This window comes from Mastigoproctus giganteus, chromosome 3 (assembly GCF_048544385.1).
Source record: "Mastigoproctus giganteus isolate SK-2022 chromosome 3, ASM4854438v1, whole genome shotgun sequence".
Taxonomy (NCBI): Eukaryota; Metazoa; Arthropoda; class Arachnida; order Uropygi; family Thelyphonidae; genus Mastigoproctus; species Mastigoproctus giganteus.
The window spans coordinates 12,720,476-12,741,102 of NC_143577.1; the positions used below are offsets into that span (position 1 = coordinate 12,720,476).

At 36.3% G+C, this 20,627-nt stretch overlaps 1 protein-coding gene across 1 annotated transcript in view; it reads right to left on the reverse strand.

Annotated features, from left to right (window-relative positions):
• Window positions 1-20,627, reverse strand: part of LOC150087723 (tumor protein p73-like) — a 104,342-nt gene that overhangs the window by 59,191 nt on the left and 24,524 nt on the right. Inside the window, exons 4-6 of the mRNA XM_090369920.1 lie at window positions 13,752-13,858; window positions 10,668-10,749; window positions 5,638-5,827 (exon numbers count right to left, since the gene is read on the reverse strand). Of these exons, the coding sequence (XP_090226046.1) occupies window positions 5,638-5,827; window positions 10,668-10,749; window positions 13,752-13,858 (379 nt within the window). The remainder of the gene's footprint in view (window positions 1-5,637; window positions 5,828-10,667; window positions 10,750-13,751; window positions 13,859-20,627) is intronic.

The window sequence follows — 20,627 nt, forward strand, 5'->3', positions numbered from 1 at the left end:
TTTTCAAGTGCGGCCTGACTGTGAAATTGAAATAACTGCTATTGTGCATCTTCATAATTCTATTTTAAAACATGTTCTACCATCGAAACAACATGTTTTGAGAGATATTTTAAAGTATGAAACAATTCTCTTGTTAGGCCTTAATAGGTAGGTAGTCTATGTAGTGAAATTTACAATTTAATTGTAACTTTACTGCACTCTACGATCAATGCAAAATTTACAATCATAATTTTCTTGTTTAATACTGTAGTACATATTATAAATAAGATTATACTATATTGTTTTTCTCATTCCCTGGGGAGGTCAATATAGAGCTTTGATTGTATTTTAATAATAAGCACAGGTCTCTGCTGAAGCTCCAGCAGTCAACAGTTAGAGAATTTGAGAATATTTCTGAAGGAATGTGCTTTGCTGTGTGTTGCCTTGTGCTCAAGAGATTACGATTTTGTGAAGACCAAAATGGCAGCCATATTGAATAGACGTAATGTTTTTTTGATTCTTTATATTTATGTGCCCTTTCTGTTGTGTTAGCATTAATTAAAATACAGTAGACTCTCGATTTTCCAGGATAGATGGTAAAAAACAAATCCCAGATAATTGATTTCCTGGTTAATCCAAAAATACAGAAGTCCCCAACATACCGAGGAAGTAAGAAGTCCAGGACTTCTTACTTCCTCGAGTTTTATGTAACTTGGGAATGACTAGTAACATATTGCTACTGTATTACTATTGACAAATCTGAATTCAGCGCGATACTTTTTAATGTTTGACCATTTTCATACATTCTTATTAGTTTAATTTTCTGATCCAAATCGATCGCTTTCCTTTTCTTGGTAGATTTACTAGTACTGTTGTAATTATTCTCTTAGTCGGTACCACAATAATGGTCAAAATGAAATTTTCTGTAAAGAACTTCACAGGGTTAAGGCGAAAACTCACTATTATCACCCAGCGTGAGCTCACATTTTACTAAAGCACATTTCTGGAAGGCACCAAAAAACAATAAAAACAATTTGCACTTTCCGCTTTATTTGGCTTTTCTGTTAGCGCAATCTATTATAAACAGGTAGTAAGCTTGATCTTCTTGCATTTGTGATGATACCGATAGCTGGAATTCTGTGGATTTTCAAGTTATTATGGTAAAGTGTGTGTCCCCGTCACTGAAATCTTCAGCCACATAAAAAAAAAAAAAAAACACATAAATAATTGTAAGAATCTTCTCTTCTTTCTTATTTTTTTGCTTGTTACTCCATATCCCATTTGTGCAATTTGTGCATGCCGTGATCACCGTTATTGATTGCTTATTATTATTATTATTTTTTGTTGTTTTAAATTTTACAATCCTAAAAAACAAAATAAAAAAAATTGAGTGAAAACAAATTTACGCAAATCCATAGTTGCATAAGTCGGGGACTTACTGTATCAAAAAACGTTCAAGCAACCTACGTAAAAAATATGGCGATAAATAAAAAACAAACTTACCACATACTACTCGTATGTCCAATACGATGCTTCCCTTTATTTTTTGCGATGTTGATTTTAAATCTAATAGCTTCCCTTTATTTTTTACAATGTTGCGTATGGTTTGGTCACCAACATCATAATGGTTCTTTAGAGATTTAACGGATTAACAGTTTTCAAACTTTTGAATAATTTCAAGTCTGTTTAACTGAAAGGGCAACTCTTTTGTGTTTACCCATTATTTTTGCGATTCTGACATAAATAACGAAACAAAATTTGTCTTTTTGCGGTGCGATGGAACACAACAATCGATGCAACATGACACACTAAAACACACTAAACATTTGGTCTCCTTTTTTTTTTTTTTTTTTGAGCGGCGGCTCTGAAGACGGCAGGGGTTGCAAGATAACAGGCACATTAATCTCCCAATGACGACTTATAACGCCAATTCTTGTCGCTTATTTACGACTTGCAAAATACCTATTTGTTTGTTTATACCTATTCTAGTTATTACTTAAATTTTATGATTTTTGGGTGATTTTTTTATTATTTTTTTTTATTTGGAGTCTTGAAGTGTCCCGGTTAATCCAATCCCGGTAAATCGAGAGTCTGCTGTATAAATATTTAAAACGGTGTGGTTATTTACAATCAAACATGTTTCATTAATTAGGGACCACCACGTATATTTGAAACTTTGACTACACTGAAAGATATCTGAAAATGTGTGTTTGTAATTGTTGTGAGTCAGTACTATAGTTTTAAACATGGAATTCTTTTTTTAAAAAAGCCATATGCAAGGTAATACTTTGAATCTTACCCAGCCATACACTTGTTTTTGAGACCATGTGTTATTTATTTTAGTTGATCATTATAAAATTTGAAAATATTATTCAAATACTGGTATAAGAAATGTTTACTTAAGAACTCCATCAAGCCATATATTACAACAATCTTCTTCTTCTTCTTCAAGAGGAGTGTTTCCATTTACAATGGGTTTCCTCAGCCTACAAGTTATTTCTTGTTAGGAATTTTTTCCCACCATAAAGTGCGGTTCAAGATGTCTTGGTCGGTTAAGCCCCGGGCTGTCATGCACTCCCGTACTCCATCCATCCATGTCCTCCTAGATCTTCCTCTTCTCCTTCTTCCAGGAGGTATCCATTCCAGGATAACCTTTGGATATCTGGTTTCTTGCATCCGTTTTACATGTCCATACCATGTTAATGCTTTTCTTTGATGGTGTCAATAATAGTCTTTTTCACTTCCATTTTTTCCCTTATGTCTTCATTCCGTTTTCTGTCTCTTCTAGAAGTTCCTGCTGAGCGGTCTCCAAAAATCCATTTCCGTGAAGAGCAAATTGTTTTACGCTCGCCTATTCAATGTCCAGGTTTCCGCTCCACACAATAGAAGACTTTGTACAATCATTTGAAATGTAAGTTTCTTTGTTTTATTTAGGATATTTTTGCTCCACAGAAAAGAGTTTAACATGCCGATAGCCTTTCTGCCGTCTGCAATTCTCTTATTGATCTCTGCTTGGGATGATCCATCACTTTGTAAGATTGATCCCAAATATTTGAATTTATCGACTTGTTTGATTTTAAAACCTGCAATATTTAGAATGTGTTCTGGACCCCAGAAGACAACATTTCAGTCTTGCTCAAATTGATTTTTAGACCCCATTGTTTATATTCCTCGAACAATTGACGAAATGCATACTTTGCATCTCCTAAGTCTTGTGCTATCACCACCTGATCGTCTGCAAAAAGTAAATTGTGAATATAGGTGTTCTTATTAATCGGCAATACCATTTTATTACATTTTTTTGACCAGGATCTTAGGCAGATGTCGATATAAATTTTGAAAAGCGTTGGTGACATGCAACAACCTTGTAATAAGCCTTTTGAAGTGTGGATTTCAGGTGACAAAGCTGATCCCACTTTAATTTTGCATCTATTATTCCTGTAAATTGCCTTAATAATGTTAATCAGTTGTCCATCAATATTTGCCTCTTTCAGTGCTTCCCATAAGTTTTCTTGGAACACTGTCATATGCCTTTTCAAGGTCAATGAAAATCATAAAGATTTTTTTTCCTTTTGATTGGCATTTTTTAAGGATCTGTCGTACTGTTGAGATATGGTCTATACATGACCTCCCGGCTGAAAAACCACTTTGTTCTTCTGATACCTCGATTCCAGCTTCTAAATGGTTCCTGATCCATTTTCCAAGGATCTTTAACAGCGAGTTCAGGACGCACATTCCTCTGTAATTTGAACAGCTTTTCCGATCGCCCTTCTTATAAATTGATGTAATATATCCTGTTATCATTTCTTTCGGTATTTCTTCTCCTCTCAGTATACTATTTAACAGTTTTTGTATCAGAACAGCCACTCCTCTTCCTCCATTTTTCAGAAGTTCCATGTAAACTCCTCCAGGTCCAGGTGGTTTGCCATTCCTTCCTTCCTTTAGCAGGAGTTCCACTTCCCTGACAGAAACTTTTAAGCACGAGTCTTCTACACCAAATCCTCCATCATTTTGAACTCTTCCCGGTCTTCTTTTAAAAGTCCTTCATAGTACTCCGTCCAGTCTTTCAAAGGTATTAACTGCAAACCAGTGTTGTGTTTATTCTGTTTTCTCAAGTCTTTAAGGACCTTCCACGATTTCGCTGATTGCTTGAAGCCCAATTTGCTATTAATAGTTGCGCATTTCCTTTCCCATTCATTTTTCACTTCTACCAACCGATTGGCTATTTTCTTCTTTTCAACATAAATGTTCCTATATGCATCATTCCTATCACCCAGCCATTTCTGATATGCAAGTTTCTTTTCCTCTATGGCAGCTTTTACCTTCTGTGTAATCCAGGTCTTTTTTGGTCCTTGGCTCTTCTTTTTGTCTAGGATTTCATGAGCTATTTTTTTAACAGTATTTTTTAAATATTCGTAGATTTCTTCAGTATTACCTTTTATCTCTATGTTAATTGCAGCATCCAGTCTCTGGGTGAAGTTGTTTCTAATGCTGTCGTCCTGGAGTAGGTTAACGTTAAATTGATCCACTTGTAGCATTTCTTCTTCCCTGCATTGTTGGTTGTCCACACATATTTTCTTAATCCAGTTCCACCTCAGTGTTGTTTTAACAAGAAAATGGTCAGATCCACATTCAGCTCCTCTATAAACTCTGACATCTTTCAATACATATGTCCCTGAATGTTTTGAAATAATGTAATCTATAACTGATCTAATTTGTCTTGTCTCCTGTGACCAAGTATATTTATGGATATCCTTGTGTTGGAAAAATGTGTTGTTTATTCTCAAGTCGAACTGTTCACAAAGATTGCATAGTCTATCTCCATTGTCGATTCTCTCTTTCTCTCCAAATCTTCCAATAACTTTGCTATTTTGTTCAGTTCCTACTCTTGCATTGAAATCTCCCATTAGAAATATCTCTTTGTTCTTAGGGATTTTTTCTATTAGTTCTCTCAGATCCTCCCAAAATTCATCCTTCAAGGTATCGATGGTGTCATTAGTTGGGGCATATATTCCCAAAATACATATTTCTCTCCCATACATTTTCAGTTCCAATGAGATCATTCTTTCATTAATAAATTGCCAGTTTTTGATGTTGTGTCTCAATTTCTTTTTAACAGCAATAGAAACTCCTGCTCTTGCTCTTTCACTCTTATCGACTCCACTCTAAAAATGATAGTATTCTCCCATTATATCCTCTCCACATCCCTTTTTCTTTGTCTCTGATAACACGACGATTTCTAACTTGAATTTTTGCAGTTCATCCGGAAGAAAGTTTCTTTTAGTTGAAAGGCCTTGAATATTCCAGCATCCAAAAATCATAGTCCTTTTCCGTTTGCCGAGTCGTTTCCGAAAGTGCAGGCCGTTTTCATTTTCACTTGTAGGTCATTTGGCATTTGTGTATTTTTTACACTGAATGAGGAGCTAGCCCATTGCAGCAACCCCCAACCTGGAGGGCCGGGGTATCTCTCTTAGTCTGGCCCTACCCTTTGATCTGTCCGGCTTGGGAGGCCCTACCAGTAGCTAATATTACAATAATATCAAATAATAAATATTGTATAAACAAACAAAATGATAAATTAAGCTTCACAAGCATATTTATTCAGAAAAAAATAATAATTACAAGAATGATTACAGAATAAATAATCAATTAATTTACCTTTATTTGTGGAATCTCCTGGATCGGAATGGTTCAGACATCTTTTAACTAACTCAGTTTGATTTTCAGGTCTACTAAAAATGATCATAGCACGAATTGTACAGCCTGCAGGTGGTGATGAATCGACATGAAAAAATATAGGGCAAGCACATGCCATTTTAACAAAGAGTTTATTTTTTGCTTCTGAGTACTTGAGAGAAAAAAAAAAAAAAAAAAAAAACATAAGTAAGTAAAACTGCCATGCAGACTCAGTAATAATTTTTAAATCTTAAAATATTTCAACATATTTTGATTTATGTCACATTCAGATTTTGACAAACCAAAGATAAGTTAAACGTGGATGGTTGCAAAGCATTTCCCAATGTTTCTAAACATTGTGGAAATGATTTCCAATTCCACGACAATTTCAATTTGCATTATAGTTTGGTAACTGCATGCTGCCAGAATAATCCCAAATTGAAATACAACAGAACCTCATAAATCCAGCATCCATGGGACCCAGCACATTTCAGATATTTGAAAATTTTTGATTTTTTGAAGTTTATGCACATAGCTTAAGCATTCAGAAGTAATTCATTATTTTTATAGTAATATAGCAGTAATGATCCCTATAATCTCCACAGAGTGATAGGAGCCAGCATTCAGCCAAAATGTTAACATGTATTGCCAGATTGGTACAATGAATACTACTAATTATTAGAAGTAGTAGTAGAACTGGCAAATGATGCAAAGAAAGCTGTGTGCAGCAATAGGGGAAAATAAAAATACCAATCTCGACCCATCTTATCTGCCCATCCCATCTAATAATATGTATAATTTTTCCTTAAATTTCTACAGACTATCTACTCCCACAATACCAAACAATAGTATGTTCAAACAGTCACTTACTCTCTGGCTGAAAGCATTTTTTCCAAATCCTTTTTCAATTTAAGTTTACATTCCTTTGTGTACGTTCTGTTACTCTGTTATTCTGTTATTTTGGTTTTTAGGAGCATTAGCAACTAAGGCCATATTGTCCGGGATATGCGGTGGTCATTCCCTGACCTTTCCGCATCCTCTGTATTTGGTGGTGACGGGCTCGAACCCCAGTCTAATCAAGAAGTGTGTGTTATGCACTGCTGCTCCTTCCCACCTGGCTACGGAGGCGCATTTTGTGTACGTTGTCTGAGAAAGTATTAGAATACAATACCATCATCATTATATTTATTCAATCCATTAAAAACCTCATATACTTCAATCAGGTCTCCTCAGAAGTGAAGACTTGATTGAAGTGTTTAAGCAGAGTTTCTAAGAGCTACAATTTGAATTTCCAAGCCATGGATTTCATCAATGGACAACATCTGGAAACAAGACAGGGTCAACATCTGGGTTTTCTTTAGAGTATGCAACAATAGAGGAAAAACTGTTTCTTATGTGATGCACCAGTTATTCTAGTGGACTGTGCATGCATAATGATGATAATAACTGACAATTTAAAAGAGGCAAGTTAGTATCAGCATTAACAGAGGCATATGATACAAGAAAGCAAGCTTATTTAGCATTCCGAAAAAAAACAAACAAAAAAAAAAAACCTTCTTCCTATTTTGCCACCCATTCACTGAAAACATTTGTCTAGTTCAGTCTTGAATTTATTTAAGCTGTCAACTTCCACAATGACAGATGGAAGTTTGTTCCAGCAATCAACTGCCCACTGGCTAAAGGCAAATTTCCACACATCTATTCTACAAGTCTTTCCTCAATTTGAATTTATGTCCCCTCAGATGCAGAATCTGAGCAAGAGAAAGAATCCCATCAGAATTGAGCTTGCTCAAACCATTCAAAGCCACATCTCAATCAGATCACCTCATAGGTGCCTAGTCTCCAGACTCCATAATTTGCAGGACTTAAGCCTTTCTTGGTAACACAACCCTTGTTCCACTCACTAATCTTGTTACTCTTCTCCATACTCATTCAGGTAGCTTTTTATCTGTACTAAAATGAGGCCTTCAGACTTGTATGCAGTACTCAAGGTGGAGCCTGACCACTGCCCTATACAAGGGGGTAATCACCCCCTTATCCCTGCTAGCATAATTCCTATATATCATTGACAAGACCCCACAAGCTACTTTTGCACCCTGTTTGCACTGCTCAGAAAACTTCGTATCTGACTACACAATTACTCTCAGGTCTTTTTCATTCTCTACCACTGTCAGTGTAGTACCACAGAGTTGATATGTTACTCTGGGATTACTGCTTCCCATATGTAGTACTTTACATTTGTCAATGTTAAACTTCATTTGCCACCTTTCAGCCCATCTGCTCAACTTTTCTAGATCCTGTTGCAGGGGCATACTGTCATTAGTGTCCTTAACAACCCTGCCAACCTTTGTATCATCTGCAAACTTGAACATTAAGCCTGATATACAATCATCAATATTATTTATAAATACAGAAAACAACAATGGACCCAACACTAAACGCTAAGGAACTCCACTAATAACATTAGTCCACGAAGAGCAGTGTCCGATTACCAGTCTCTTTCTTTTTCCACTCAACCATCCTTTTATCCATAGCAGCAATTTGCTTCCAATGCCACACTGCTCCAATTTGTGCAGCAGTTTTCCATGTGCAACATTATCAAAAGCCTTTCTAAGATACAAATATATGATATCAAAATTATTCTTTGCATCCAGTTCTTTTGTGACCACATCATAGTATCCAATCAAATTGGTCGAACAAGACTTCCCCTTAACAAAACCATGCTGAGTTCGAGCTATAACTGAAGTCTTGTCTAGATGATCCTGCAGTGCTTCTTTAACCAATGCCTCCATTAATTTCCCTGGAACAGAAGTTAAACTAACAGGTCTATAATTACTTGTGTCGCCCTTTGATCCTCCTTTGTGAATTGTGGTCACATTTGCACATCTCCAGTCCATGGGTAACCTCCCCTGAGTCCAAGGAAGCTCTCATAATTATGGCTAAGGGTTTGCTTACTTCTTTTGCTGCCTCATTTAATATAATCGGACATATCCCATCCACCTCGGGTGCCTTTCTTATGTTTATCTTCAACAATTTCTCCTCCACTTTCCTCTCAGTTATTACAAAATCATCTAGCTCACTGCCAGAGTTTAATTCACCTCTGGCATTCCCCTCGCTGAATAACTCCTCATGTGTGAATGTAGATGCAAAATACTCATTTAGTTTGTTAGCCACCTGAGCAGGATCATTACCAGTTGAACCATCGATATCCAGTGGAACAATCTGATTCATCCCTTTCCTTCTAGAGTTTCCATAGATAAAGAACTCTGCTGTTTTTCTTTGCACCCTTTGCCAAAAATTTCTCATAATCTGCATTCGCCTACCTAACAACCTTTGTGAATTTGTTACAAACCAGCTTATATCTATCATAGGCTTCCATGTCACCCATTAATTTATATGTATCCCATGCATTTTTCTTCTCTGCCACATGTCTCATTAGTTCATCTGATATCCATTTAGGCCTAAACTTTGAACAATAATTCTTAGTTGGTATGTAAAGCCTAGTAGCTTCCGAGATTAATTCTTTGAATGCTTCTCATTCTGAAATTGCTGTTGGTAACATCATCAGTTGGTCCCACTGTATAGAATTTAAATACTGTCTCAGTCCGTCGTAGTCGCCTTTACGAAAGCAAAAACCCTTCCCTTTACCCCTGATAGTAGTTACCTCTTTGAGTAAATCCCACTTCAGCACATTGTGATCACTGTCACCTAGTAGTTCCTCTATCTGCAGATTCTTAATGCATGAAGAATCACTACTGATAATCAGATCAAGAGTATTACTCCCTCTAGTTGCCTCCTGAACATGCTGATGTAGAAAACAATCATCTAATAAATCCACAAAAGAGTGACCAACCCACAAATTCCAGTCAATATCCTGGAAATTTAAATCCCCCATTATAAGACTATCCGATTTACTGGTCCACTCTATTTCCCTGTACAGTTTTTTTATAATACTCATCAAAGCCATTAGGCCTATAACACACTCCTACTCTCAATTTTGATCTCCCAGTGTCACACCAAACCGACTCGACACTGCACTGTCCAGTGATGTTGACTGGCTGTACCTCCTTGGATTTTATGTGTATCTTAACTAATAGTATAATCCCTCCTCACTTCCTCTCTTTCCTGTACACATTGTACTCCCCAGATTCCAGTTCTGCATTCCTTATATCTGTGTGACACCAATATCTCTGATATCCCAACAATATCTGCCTTTGATGCTTTGACCAACACCTCAAATTCATCTAATTTATTTACCAAACTCCTAGCATTGGTGTATTCACAAGTATATATGCACCTGTTCCTAACCCATGTGTTTACTTGTACCGCAATGACTCCCAGCACTCTCTGAAATCTCCTACATCTTGTTTTCCAGGCTGCTGCTCATTGCAATAGAAGCAGTGCAAGAATCACTTTCACCTCTGCTAGCAGCTACTGTTAATCTATTAGTCTGTGTATCCCCCCCCCAAGCTACCAGTTTTCCGACACACCTAACACTGCCTCGATAGCATCAGCAAATATTCTTGCACCTTTTCTATTTAAGTGTATCTCATCCCTGTAGAAGCAGTCTCTCCTGTTAACAAGCAATTTATATGCATCCCGCATTTTTCTTCTCTGGCACGGGTTTCATTAGTTCATCTGACATCCATTCAGGCTTGAATGGTTGTCAGATGAACCTTAAACAATATTTCTTAGTTAGTATGAAAATAATAGTAGCTTCCGAGATAAATTCCTTGAATGTATCCCATTTAGAATTTGCTTTTGGAAACATCATCATTTGGTCCTACTGTATAGTATTTAAATAATAGCTAATAAACTTATTTAAAAATTTAAATAAGTTTATTAATTTATATTTTGTTCTCTCAAATAGAAAGATGAGCAAGGATTTATAAGCATTCAAAATATTTTACATATTGTACAAAACATTTTATCTTCACTGCATGGCTCTACATTATGATATCATTTTCAAATAAGGAGAGGAATAATTACAGAATTTTTAAAGATTTACTTACTACCCAAGCTGTAGAATTTGTTGGCCGTTCTTGGGCTCTGAATATTACACGGAAATTGTAATCTCCAGGATATGTAAAACCCCTGGAATTAAATTAAATTTAAAAAATTAGGAAATTAGTATAAAAAAAATTATAAAAAGAATAAAATTTTACTGAACATTCTGATTTTATTACATATTAGAATAGAAAATTGGGGCACGATTCCATATACGGAAATTGGTATAAACACCTATTTGTGAATAAAATAATCTGAAAAACAAGTAAAAATAAATGTATTCATACCAACACAAAAAAACCTAATCCATGTGGAAAGTATATAACTAATATGAAATGCAAATGACCAGTTTGGAAAAGTAGCGCTATTAACTTTTGAAAGTATGAGTTTTTATACTAACCAACTGAGAAAAACTGAGATGGTGAGAAAGCTTGTACATTACATAATTTCTACACCACATATACTTATAATGTAATTTAAGCCTTAGGCCTACTAATATATGATTAGGAAATTATTGAATCATGTTCAAGAATGGTTTTGTAAAAATGAATGGGTGTGTAAAATGCACAAAATTATAACCAATCTAGTATTTATAAACTTGAGCACCGCATTTGTTAACATTTCTTGAGTGTTAACTCTGTTATGTAGATAACTTTAGAAATAATGTTTCTAGCAATCTACAACATGCTGCCAGAAAGTAAACTTCACAGAATAAAAAAATCAGTATTATGCAATCAAATTTACAATCTAGAGATGCTTTCTTTTGTCAGTAGACATGTTTCCAAAGGAAGGGTTTGTTTCTAACTGATTTTACTTTAAAATAACAGTAAAGTGATTTATTTTATACAGTAAGTGATCTGCTTTGAATGCATTTTGGGAATTATCAGTCCCAATCCTACTAACTTGGCGTTCTTGTTCAAGAAATTCGAAATTCGCCTGGAGTATTCCAGAATGTTCGGATGTCCATGCGTCGGAGATGTGAGGCGTGCATTGTAGCCCGTGGAAGAAACTTCGAACACTTACTTTAATCCATGTACCTTTTGCTTCTTTTCATGTATTATTAAAACGATTTCTCACTTACGGACTCTTTTCTTTATGGTGCTTCTGTGTACAACACCGCTTCAGGAAAGCATTTCCGACCCCACATTGCTATATGATTTCGAGTTGTCAGGATGTACCCTACCCCTATTAGAAGTTCTGAAACGTTTAACTGAAACACCCTGTATAGGTAGTACAATGTTAAGTTCAGATCAACCAGAACAGCAAATAGTAGAGCTTACTATCACAGCAACAAGACTCCGGTCCAAATTATTCCATAACAGAGCTCACCCAACATGCACAATCTCACAACCACTCCCCTCAAATAGATTCAGCAATAACCTTAATTAAACTAAGCTCCGGTCATAAATTAATACAATATAAAGCCTTAGATATTGAATGGTTCCGGCAAAATTCACCACATGAGATTCTGAATACAAAATTACTAGCAAACCTTTTACCAGTGTGGCATCTAACACATATAAAGTTCCCTACATGTGTGGGAGTTGAATTCACTATAGAAAAAGTCCACAACTTCTTTTCACGGTATAACCAACTGATGATATTTTCAAAAGTCTTATGTCAAGGCCCTTGGTTTTTAGCCTACATCACTGTTTATTCATGTATGACAACCTGAGAAAAGAGATATGCACTTCTCCTCAGGACCAATAAATTAATGTCACTCTCAACCAGGACTCGAATTGCTAAATAGTAATAATAATAGTATTTGCCATACAGTGCATGTATGACAACCTGAGAAAAGAGTCATGCACTTCTTTTTCTCCTTAGGACCAATAAATTAATGTCACTCTCAACCAGAACTCAAATTGCTAAATAGTAATAGTATTCGCATAAAGTGCAAGGGAGCCACAGGCTTTTGCTGCACTGGCAAAAAAAAAAAAAAAAACCCCAAGTAGATAAGAAAAGGCAAATTATATGCTTCCTTCCTCACACAGGTAATTGTCCAGGTGACCTTTGGATTTATTCAAACTGTCAGCCTCAACTACCTGCAAGGGCAACTTGTTCCAGCAATCAACAACTCACTGGCTAGAAGAAAACTTCCTACAATCTAATCTAACCCTCAAGCCCTGTAATTTGAATTTATGACCCCTAGTTCTGGAATTCTTTATAACAGTGAGAATTCCACCTTCATTCATTTTACTAATCCCTCTCAGAGCTTTATAAACCTCAATCAAGTCACTTCTGAGGTGTCTGGTTGCCAAGCTCTGTAAGCCCACATAATCAGAGTCTTTCCTCATACGATCATTCTTCTGGCAACCTCATCATTTGAGTTGCCCATCTTTGAACTCTTTCAAGAAGCTAAAAAATGTCTTTTTTCAGATAAGGCCTCCATACCTGAAGACAGTATTCCAAATGTGGTCAGATAAATATTAACAATCAGGCAACAAAACAAGATTAATGTTTTTTTGTCGGACGTGAGCCAACACATCATTCTGGAATTTTTTTTATAGGTGGGTCTATAAGGTTTTAGTAAACTAAGAAGGATACTACTAGGTCTAGAGTACTAGCTCTGCACCTTCTACCTAAGTGTCAGTAAAACTAAAATTCTGCTAACAACATATGGGTTAAGTGTCTCCTTATTTAAAAAACACTAATTAACTGAATTGGTGAAAAATTAATTAGTTACTTTATTGTCGCTTGTGTTAATCATGAAAATTGGAAAAATTACATTTAAGAAAAAAAAAATCAAATGAACTTGAAATGTAATGCAGTGTATACATTATACAACTTTCTCAATGTTCAATTATCAAATTTAACTGAATCGAAAATTTCAGATAAAAATATCATTTAATTATGTGGCAAAAACCAGAACATAATCAACAAATTTTTCTAGCCATGAAATGTGATAATAATTGTCATTTAATGTATCGCTATTATTACTGTGCTGTTCCAAACATCATTATCTATTGTAAGTTTAGAACTACCATATTATTGGGACATTCTTCTACTTGCCTTTGAAATAAATTAAATCAAACTCTGTTACAAATAAAACATAACAAATATAAAAAATAAGAATTTGGAAAGCATACCCAAAGTTATGCTGCCCATGCAAATATGGATTTTCCATAACTGATTTTAATACTGAACCCATTGATCTTCGCAGCTCAACAGGAAAAACATCTTGATTTTGTGGAATCTGCTAAAAAAAACAATGTGCTCGTATAAACCAAATATGTATATTTGGTATCATTACAGTAAACAATTTAGTCTTAAATTACCACCTGTATTATTCAAAATTTCTAAACTAACAGTTCATAAACTTGAAGAGGTTCATGAAAACATTCTGAGAATTCGGAGAAAAAATGTGGTAGTGGTGGTGTCTTTTTCACTTTCTTGATTCTACAACTGTTACTATTAGTTTCCTTCTAATTTAAAATATCTACAAAAAAGAAACTTTACATTTTTACCATGGACCATTTGTTGAAATCTAACCATTAGAGAGACTGATATTATAAAATGCAAAATGGGAATCTGGTAAACAGACTTTGTGACTATACTTTTAGATTTGCCATAAAATATGATCCAATTAAATATGCATTAAATCACTCATTCTAATTCATGAAATATGACTACATGCAAACTAGTACATGATAAAGAAAGTGTTGGACCTTAAAAACAAATATCACAAGAAAATATGATGATAATTACATCAAGTTTGGTTTTTCATTTACTAGAGAGAGAGAGAGAGAGAGAGAGAGAGAGAACCTTCAAACATAGCAAGTTATTTACAGAGAGGTACTTGCAAACAGCAGCATAAAACTTCCTCTTCTTGTCATTTGTGGGTGGGTGGTATTTAAACAGGATTCAATCAAACAACTTTTTTGTGAAAGTGCTCACAACAAGGAATGGAGTAGAACTTCCACAAAAATGGTCTGCCAGCCTCTATTATCACCTTATGAAGGACTGTATGTATATTGTCTCTATCACAAGAGTTCCAGAGCACTAGCTCATCTCCACCTTGTAGCTATGTGATGAAGCAAGTAAGTCTGCCAAGTCAGTCTTGCGTATAAGTATTCTGTTAGAGCAGGCATGTTAAATTGGTGGTTAGAGGGAGGCCCCCAAGTGGCCCTCAAGCATTTGTTGTGCAACCACAAGTGTAGTCAACTTTCACAGCATATTTTATTGCATATAAGTAATCCAAATGTAACACTTAAAGATATACTAATATAAAATTTAAATAAAATTCACAAGTTATATATATCTTCACAAACAGGATTTGATCAAATGACTTTTTTTTGTGAAAGTAGAACTGTTTGCAAGAAATGGAATGGAAAACTTTCACAAAAATGGAAATGGAATTTTTACACAAGGAAAAAATATTTAATAGACAATTTGCTGAATAATGCCACTTATATGTTGTTTGTAAACTAGTGCAGCTGTCAAGCCATCTGAGAACCATTTGTGTGTCCCCCAAGAACTGTCTGTATGTCCCCTGAGCACTTCTGAGTTTGACACATCTTTCTTAGCATATTGTCTGACTGGCCACTTAGCAACCAAGTAGTGCCAATCACAAAGAGGTGACTGAAACATCTGGGTATTTCCTGTTAAACCCTGTGACTGCCTGTGCATATGAATGAGTTGCACCAAACCTAGATACGTGACACTATCAATAACTGTTATATTCAACATACTTCTGATATTCAAGTTTGGTGAAAAAAAGCAAGTTATAGAATTTTTGCACACATATGCAGTCACCTAAACTTTGGGTTACAAGACTTCTTGATTATCTTGTAGAAATTGGTCCTTCTGGACAATCAGCCTTATATTCACTATTTTCTTTTATGCCATCTTTTTCTTACCAGATCTTTATTCCTAAACAAAAAGCTCTTTCCTTTAATGCTTGCTTTACATTGCTGATTTGCCTTCCAACTTAAATACCTATCTCTAGGCCTATTATCATTAATTTTTGCTTTCAATTTAGCTAATTCCCTTTTCTTGAAATTAAAACCCATTCCTTTGCCTTTTACAACTACTCTCTCTCTCTCTCTCTCTCTCTCTCTCTCTCTCTCTCTCTCTCTCTCTCTCTCTCTCTCCTTATCATCCAACTGAGACCTATGTGATCACTCCCTGTTAATGGTTCCTTGTACTCTCAGCCCTATGATGCCATCTACTTCGCGGACAATACACATCTAGAATATTCTTGCTCCTAGTACTTTCCCTAACATAAAGATAAAAATAACAATCATCTGGCTGATTTAAATAAACCATTCCCTCTTAATTTCACTCAATTCACTGCTAAAAGAGATTGAATGAAATGAAGGATTTTGTAAGAGTTTCTTGTAGATGGACAGCATTTTAGATTATTAGTCAAACATTCTGTAAACCACTTGAAAGGACTCAGGAGCCACATGTGGACTGAAGGCCACCAGTTGCTAACTGTTGCTTTACAGTATTGTTGTTGCTGGTGATATATATATACAGGGTGTTTCAGTTAAACGTTTCAGAACTTCTAAGAGGGGTAGGGTACATCCTGACAACTCGAAATCATATAGCAATGTGGGGTCGGAAATGCTTTCCTGAAGCGGTGTTGTACACAGAAGCACCATAAAAAGAAAAGAGACCGTAAGTGAGAAATTGTTTTAATAATACATGAAAAGAAGCAAAAGGTACATGGATTAAAGTAAGTGTTCGAAGTTTCTTCAACCTCGTATTGCTTTCGCACAGTGGTACCTTGGAAAATGTGCTACAAATCCCCTTTTTCCTGCTGAAGTGTTGTTGTTTTCCGATGAGGCATCCTTCACAAGGGAAGGAATTTTCAACACGCATAACGACCATATCTGGGCGGTCGAGAACCCGCATGCAATACGACGTCGTGCAGCACAGATTCAATTTTCGGTCAATGTATGGGCCGGTATTATGGGAGATCACCTCATCGGACCTTACCTGTTACCGTGTCATCTAACCGGACCTATCTACTTGATCTTTCTGCAGCAAGTATTGCCACAACTTTTGAGAGATGAACAGATTTCTGCATCGACGCAACAGACACTGTGGTTCCAACACGATGGAGCCCCTGCCCATTATAGCGGAGATGTTCGTAACTACCTGGATGTCACATTTGGTCAACAGTGGATCGGACGTGGTGGTCCCGTGCGTTGGCCTGCTCGGTCACCCGACCTATCATGTCTTGATTTTTATTTCTGGGGTCATATGAAATCGCTAGTTTATGACACCCCTGTCGACAATGCTGAGGAGCTGGTTGCAAGAATCGCAGTAGCTGCCGAAGAAATTCGAAATTCGCCTGGAGTATTCCAGAATGTTCAGATGTCCATGCGTCGGAGATGTGAGGCGTGCATTGTAGCCCGTGGAAGAAACTTCGAACACTTACTTTAATCCATGTACCTTTTGCTTCTTTTCATGTTTTATTAAAACGATTTCTCACTTACGGTCTCTTTTCTTTATGGTGCTTCTGTGTACAACATCGCTTCAGGAAAGCATTTCCGACCCCACATTGCTATATGATTTCGAGTTGTCAGGATGTACCCTACCCCTCTTAGAAGTTCTGAAACGTTTAACTGAAACACCCTGTATATATAATCTGCACTTCACCACTCAATTTATATTATCTTCCTCAACTGATCAGATTATATTATTCAACTATAGATTCTTTATAGAATATTTTTATGTTTTCAAGAAAAAATACTTTGATAATTTTACTGAGCAGTATACTGAAAGGAATGAGGTAGTAGTTTTCATTACATAAAAAAAAAAAATTATTTTTTTTTAATTAAATGAAAACCACAAGCACAAATGGTATTAGAACTTACAGTACTTCAATACCATGCATGGGTATTAAGTACTGTAGGTTCAGGCAAAGATAACTAAATTATCTTTGTCAAATGGAGAATTAGCTGGAGATCAGCATTTAAGGAATTGGTAGCGGATATTTGAGTCAAAGCTCTTTGTGCAGGACAAGGTTTCTCAAACTGGAAGATGGAATGCAATGTGATATCACCAGCAAAACTACAGATAGGATTTCCAGTCAATGGAAGAAGGTCATTAATATACAAGAGGAAAAGAAACTTGGGGAACACTGGCATTAGTACAGGATTGGGAATGAGAGTAGCCTCGTGCAGGCGAAGTTTTTATGACTCTGGCAAATAGAGAAGTTTTTTAAAATTTTTGCTGTTTTATTGACTTAAATTAGCATAGCATTAGCATTAGTAGAGGCATTTGATGCAAGAAAGCAAGCTTATGCAGCATCAGCCAAAAAAAAAAAAAAAAAAAGTAACATAAATAAATAAAAATAACCACTTCCACTTCACCCCTCTGTTCGTTCGAAATACCTGTCCAGCTGAGCCTTAAAATTTATTTATATTAATTTATTTATTTTTATTTATTTATTTATATTAATTCATATTAATTTATTTTCTAGAAGTAACTTTATATTCTTAGTTATGATACTTAGTTCAATTTTTAACTTCAATAGAGAATTTCTAGGTTATTACTTAGTATTGGTAAGGGTATCCAATCCATGTGTTTTACAAGTTTTTGCATCTCCGGCAAACACGAAGGTTTCAGCTATATTTAGCCGCTTTATTGACTTAATTGTTATATTAAAATATTTTCTATAAGTAGCTTATAAACCTAGTCAAGATCCTTGGTTTATTCTGAATTTAGATAGCAAGATTTTGGAAGTTAATTAATACTTAGTGTCCCCAAATTTACCGTTCGTAACTTGCAGCCATTGTTATACAATACAACATTATATCCCGTACTAGATAGCATTAGCTTAGTAGAGTATATAGTATTATCGAGTAAGCGTTAAAATTTATTAATCTTGTTAAACTTCATTGTCAATTAAATTGTACTTCTTTAACTAAATACATATAACGACTTAGATTTTACAAATGTTGTTATTTTTTTTTTGTCGTTATTTTGGTTTTTAGGAGCATTAGCAACTAAGGCCATATTGCTCCGGGATATGCAGTGGTCATTCCGACCTTTCCGCATCCTCCGTATTTGGTGGTGACAGGCTCGAACCCCAGTCTAATCAAGAAGCGTGTGTTACGCACTGCTGCTCCTTCCCACCTGGCTACGGAGGCGCCATTTTACAAATGTACCATTATTAATCAATACATAACTCGATATGGAAGTTATATAACAAAACTTGGATCATTGGGATATAAGTTTAGGTTTACAAATTTGAACTGAAATTGAAATTTTATTGAAATTGAATCGAAATCATGACTCAGACAAGAGCAGCAAAGCAAAAGGCTCAAGCTAATGGGAGTGCTGTGGCTCAGGGGAGAACTGAGAGGGGCAGTTGCCCTCTGAATCACAGCCTTTAAAATGCACTGCATGTTTGATGTTTGTGGAGCAATCAGGTATGGGACATGATATTGCCAAGGGGAATGTCTTTGTGTGCGCGTGATGTAAGGAATGTGAGGAAATCAGGCGACAACTCAGCGTTGTTATAGGCCTATATGAGAGCTTGAAGGACAGGGTGAATTCTTCTGTTTCCTACCCTCCAGTCTTTTTGCCTTCCTCCCTTACTTTTCTCTTGCACAACGTTTTTTTTTTTTTTTTTTTTTTTTAGTTTATATATATATATATATTTGTGTGTGGGTGTGTGTGTATATATATTTTTATATACACACACACTCATGCCCCCACAGGTCTAAATCTAAAAACATCAAAATTACTGCCCGACCTATTTGGCCCTAGAACAAGTTATCAGCGAACAACCCTACGCTCTGTTAAAATTACAACCGTTGCTCAAGAAACAGCGATCATCTCATTCTTAAATCTGGTCCTAGCCACTGAAATCCCAGGAAAGTAGGTGGCAGGACCCGCCAGAGTACTCTAGCTACAGTGGTACACCCGGTCAGCCTCCCCGTGGCATGGTGTGGTAACGTCGGGTCCCACTAGGGGTTCGGCGGCTAATAGACCGGAGAAACAAAGGGCACAACACAATACACAGCACATGACCCCCACACACTTCAAATCTCTGGCCCCGATACAATGTACACCCGCGGAGATGGGAGAAATCCCAGGAGCCGTTAGACACTAACATACCTTATACCTTATACCCTAGAAGGATCTAAATTGAGAGCCCATCAAGCTCTCAGCTGCCCACATCAATGCCAGAGCTTGCACTTGAACATCATGCAACACAGCGGCAACCCCCAAGGCAGAATGCACTGGTCCCACAGGAACTAGTAGTTGTCTGTGACTCTATTGTCAGGGAAACGGGGAACATATTGTGTAAAAAGGATAGGTGGAACAGAACCAGGGTATGTCTGCCAGGGGCAAAGGTTGATGATGTTGTAGAGCAGATATCATCTTTTAAGGGCACAAAAGGCGATACTGTTGTACACGTTGGCACTAATGATATTAAGAGTAGGAGACCGGCAGAATTACTTAATAAGTACAGGTCACTGTTGAAAAAAAGCTGTGAATTAGGGTTGAATTTGAAAGTGTCTGCAGTTCTGCCCAGACACATAATATCCCGCCTCATGCTTCGATATTACGATGGTGCCATACTCTCCGGTTGGACCTTGCGGCCACGATACACGAAGGAAGCAGGAAAAAACTGGTTAGTTCTTGTATTGCTCACATCATACGATAAACTTAAAAACGATAGAAGGGAGTATATGATGAGAGCCTTGTTGATCAATTCAGCCCTGGAAGGATTGTGCAAGGATCAAGGGGTAGAATTTTTCTCAGCCTGGTCTGTGCTTGTTAACAAGAGAGACTGCTTCTACAGGGATGAGATACACTTAAATAGAAAGGGTGCAAGAATATTTGCTGATGCCATCAAGGCAGTGTTAGGTGGGTCAGAAAACTGCTAGATTGGGGGGATGCACTGACTAATAGTAGCCGCTGGGAGAAGTGAAAGTGATTCTTGCGCTGCTTCTACTGGAATGAGCAGCAACCTGGAAAACAAGATGCAAGGGATTTCA